This window comes from Temnothorax curvispinosus, unplaced genomic scaffold (assembly GCF_003070985.1).
Source record: "Temnothorax curvispinosus isolate PA1 unplaced genomic scaffold, ASM307098v1 QBEX01014398.1, whole genome shotgun sequence".
NCBI classification, from domain to species: Eukaryota; Metazoa; Arthropoda; class Insecta; order Hymenoptera; family Formicidae; genus Temnothorax; species Temnothorax curvispinosus.
In genome coordinates, this window is record NW_020224178.1 from 1 (window position 1) to 4354 (window position 4354).

General features: G+C 31.0%; 1 protein-coding gene across 1 annotated transcript; it reads right to left on the reverse strand.

Annotated features, from left to right (window-relative positions):
• Positions 1–7: 7 nt before the first annotated feature.
• LOC112464654 (polyprenol reductase-like) lies at positions 8–2327 on the reverse strand (the record flags this gene model as incomplete). Its single annotated transcript, XM_025031790.1, has 4 exons — positions 1981–2327; positions 1676–1824; positions 378–566; positions 8–303 (listed from the first exon to the last, which is right to left on the reverse strand). Coding segments are annotated over exons 1-4 (822 nt in total), but the record flags the coding sequence as incomplete, so codon positions are not given.
• Between the last annotated feature and the right edge of the window lie 2027 nt (positions 2328–4354).

Sequence of the window (4354 nt, forward strand, 5' to 3'; positions counted from 1 at the left end):
CCATTACCTGATTCACTATGACGAAAATGGTAATATAATGAAATGTAGAAGCTTGCCAAAGTATCGCGGATACCGTTAGGTATAACAATATTTCCGTAAATTGTAATGGATTCGATATGTAATTGAATAATTCACCAACTGGTATCTTGTGTTCTTTGCTTATGACGACGCCATGCTGATTCTTACGCAATCCCGCAAGAACAAAATTCGTTCTAAGTTGCATATATGTTGACCATAAAAATATAAATGCACATATCAATTGCATATTTGTTAATTTATACAAGAAAATACTCGTACGTGAACCTGTGCAAGATTATATGAATTGTATAATAGAGTACATGTAATATAATTAATATTTGTAAATTTTGAACACTTGCCTTCGACAAATCCTTCTGATTCTCCTATCAGGGATAACATTAACGTTGAGTAATGCAAAAATGTAAGTATATAATGAAACACATTTATTTTTTGGTTACTAAATACGCAAACATAATATGTTTCATATGCTCTTTTCCAGCAATGTATGGAAAACAAAACAATTGCTAAAATTGTGCTTTCCGCAGATACTAAAATATATTATACAGTACACATATAATAATTTAATATAGTTTTATATATATATAATTATGCAGGAACCATTTATAATGTTAATGACAAATATCTCATAAAATATGCATCTTGTGGAAAAAATGGTTTAGACAAAACTTGTTTGAAATTAAAGGGGACGTACACAAGATATGGCGCCGCATTATTTGTTTCATCATAAGTAGTGCTACTGTTTGGCGCACGGCCCTTTTGTACGTAGATATATAAGTAAGATTATAAATAGATTTGTGATTCATTAGCATTATTCCCAGCTAGCAAGCATACGTCAAAATGACGTTAAAATTTGGTCATAAATGACTAAAAATGACATGAAAATGACGGAAAAATAATGGGTAGCCTAATAAACAAGTTCTAGCTGTCAGCTTTAAAGTACAGCTAAGTGTTATTGAGATATTGAAAGGTTCCATATTATCAGTAGGGTTCCATATTACCATCTTCTTCTCTATTAGACAAATAAAAAAAATGTTTCAGACAAAAGTTGTTTAAATTAATTAACAGAAAAAAATGGTATAATAAAAAATGAGGGTTTCCATTAAAGAAAATAAAGTTGACTTTTGTTTGACCTATAGTAGTTTGACCATCTATGACGAAACGAATAGTTCCATCTTGTGTTCTCTTTGATTTCAAACAAGTTTTGTCTAACAGTCTAACTCATTTTTTCATAGGATGTATATTTTATGAGATATTTGTCATTAACATTATAAATAATTCATCCTGCATATATACGTGTATATATATCATAGTCAAAGCCCGAAACACGGCATTCCTAGGATTGACTGATGGTCAATTCTGCGGAATTTCCAAGCGTCTTGATTAAAGTAGTTTCTAGGAATAGGCTAGGAATTAGGTTAGTATTTTTATGCGGGGGAAAGGGATCCGCCTGCGACAGTATTTGTGTACTGTCTATACACACACATATCAGCAAATTACTACAAAACTTTGATCAAGACGCGTTTGGCCGTTCGACAGAATGGATTAATCCTAAGATTACCCGCGTTTTGAGTTTTGACCATAACATATATACCTATAATTTCTTATAAATTTAGTAATAATTTTTTTAGATAAATACCTAAGGGTTTTCTTGATGCCCCTAATAATATATCCAATAATAAAAGCAAACTTTCGGGAATATTTCCATTATAGAAATATTTATTTAAAGCCAAATAAAATAAAATAATCATTATTGTTCCAGTAATTGGATAAGCTTGTCCAAAATATCTAGAAATTTAAAATGATTAATATTAAACTATTTCAGTTATTGTCAGTAGATAGTAAGTAGAAAGTACTTTCTAATTTTTTTTTGTAAATTGTTTATTGTAAATGTTTATTGTAATTTTTTTTGTAGAAAGATATACATTAATTAGGTAAACTTACTTCTTGGGCATTTCGATTTTTGTTATTATGGGATAGTTAGCGTTAGCCTTTATGTTTATCTTTCCATAGACAACAAAGCGTATCAACGCATTAGGTAAATAAGGTTCCATATAAATAATTAATAACGATAACGATCCAATTGTGATTGAATTACAAATTAGAATATAACGTAATATGTTTACATCCATTATTTGATTTGTTGAAATTAGCTGAATACGCGAGTGTGATTGTCCTATACAAAATTTTAGTTTCTTTTAAAAAGGAATCTTTGTTAGTACCCATATTGTATTGTTGTTTCACCGTCACTGTTTTATATTTTTAAAAACAATTTAGATCACCATCACAATGTAACATTTTATTTAAAAAATCTAAAAAAATATATTTCTTCAATAAGTAAGATTATAATTTAAAATTGTATAAAATTATAGAAAATGTATTGTCTATAAAGAATTATATATGTTTCTTATAATATCGAACATGTAAAGTAATATATTTGTACATAAAAAATTGTTTAAAAAGTTACAAAACTTTGTGATTACTGTTAGTCTCTTAACGATATTATCAACGATATATATATATATATATATATATATATATATATATATATAACTTACACTCCTTATATGCATATAACTTATATGCCCTACGTACGTATGTAAGTTTATATATCAACGTTTTTAACTAACTAACTTCGGCGCTCTTCAAGGCACAACTGAGTTAAAATAAGGAAAGAACATCACTATATATACGGTTTAAACATTGCGCAAAAAAAAAAACAAGAAACGACAGGATTTAAATTTATAATTATCGGGAAAAAAGTATTCAATTATGATTTACTGATTTTTTCGATGCGACGCGACCAGGACGCGAAGTGGCCCAAGGCTACATCTGCCGATATACCCGATTCGGCCGAGAAAGCTAGGCACTCGACGTTCAACGCCTTCAGTTATTATATGTAATAAAACTCAATAACAAAAACATTGAAAAATTTATCAACAGAAACATTTCAAGTCAACATTTCAAGTTGCTCGACCGCAGCGAGCAATATAATGGACAGTGACTATAATCAGTGTCCGTACCGAAAAGATTATACATATGATAATCGATGATCAAATAATTGAATACAAAGATTAAGACTGGATTCCTATATTTACTGTCAGCAACTGTCAGTACTGTAATCAAATCTATATAATATACGTGACGCAAAATATAGAAAAATATAGATTTTCAGTACTGACAGTGAAATATCGGAATGCAGAATGATTCTTTATGATCGACTATCAAGAGATACAGTCGTGTCTGGCGCCAAGTTCACACACAGTGAGGCCGACTGTCTTTACGCGAAACTGGCTACGTTCCGAAATTCACTGTTAATACTGAAAATCTATAGTGTACGTTACATAAACTACATAGATTTTCAGTACTTGCAGTGAATATAGGAACGCAGCTAATATAGAGTTAAGAGAGAGGGTCCCGTTTGCCTACAATCCCAATTGTCAATAGCTTCGTTTGCTGACATTCCCGATTGCTTACAAGCATTATTGCGCACATGTAATAATTAAAAATACGAACGTGCGTTTGCGCATGATCTTATTACGCACACATGCAGATTGCATACATGACATTATTGTGCACATCTGCAGATATCGAAATTATTAAGTAAGTCATAGTCGTCGTCGTCGTCGTCTACGTTCTTTCTTTTTTTTGTAATATGTGGCAATTGAGAACTATATAACTGCTGAGATTATTTCTATGCTTCTTGTCACATATGAATATTTCTCAGACAGGCGATTTGTAACTTTTCTGTGAGAGCATTATTTACGTTTCTTTTACAAATGAATTCAAGAATCGAATCTAACTTTACAGCTTAAATTAATAAATGTGATGCTGTGTCAGCATTTATAATCGGACTTAATTTCTTTTTCTGTTCATCACCAACAAGTTATGAGCCAAGAAAAATTGGACGTAAATTAAATCGTGAGTGCGTAAAAAGAAATCCGTGATAAATCACTGAGCAACACGTGGCGAGCTGCCATTAACGCGCGCACGCGCGCGCACGTGTGTGTGTGTGTGTGTGTGTGTGTGTTTTATGAAAAATGTATACTTATTTAACATCTTATAGTCAAAGTAAATATTTTAAGCCCGGTTGCACCAACGTCGCATAACATTTAACTTTAGCTTAACTCACTCTTCGTCTCTTTCTAACTGTTTTCTTGAGTGAGTAAAGCTAAGGAAACTGTTGTTAAGAAGTTACAGAATCCCGTCTTTGGTGACAATTCATCAGAAAAACAATAATTTGTCTTTTAGTGCAGTATGTGTAATTCTTTGGAATATATAGATGCTTAGTTTTTAAATTCATTAGTTCGACAAATTG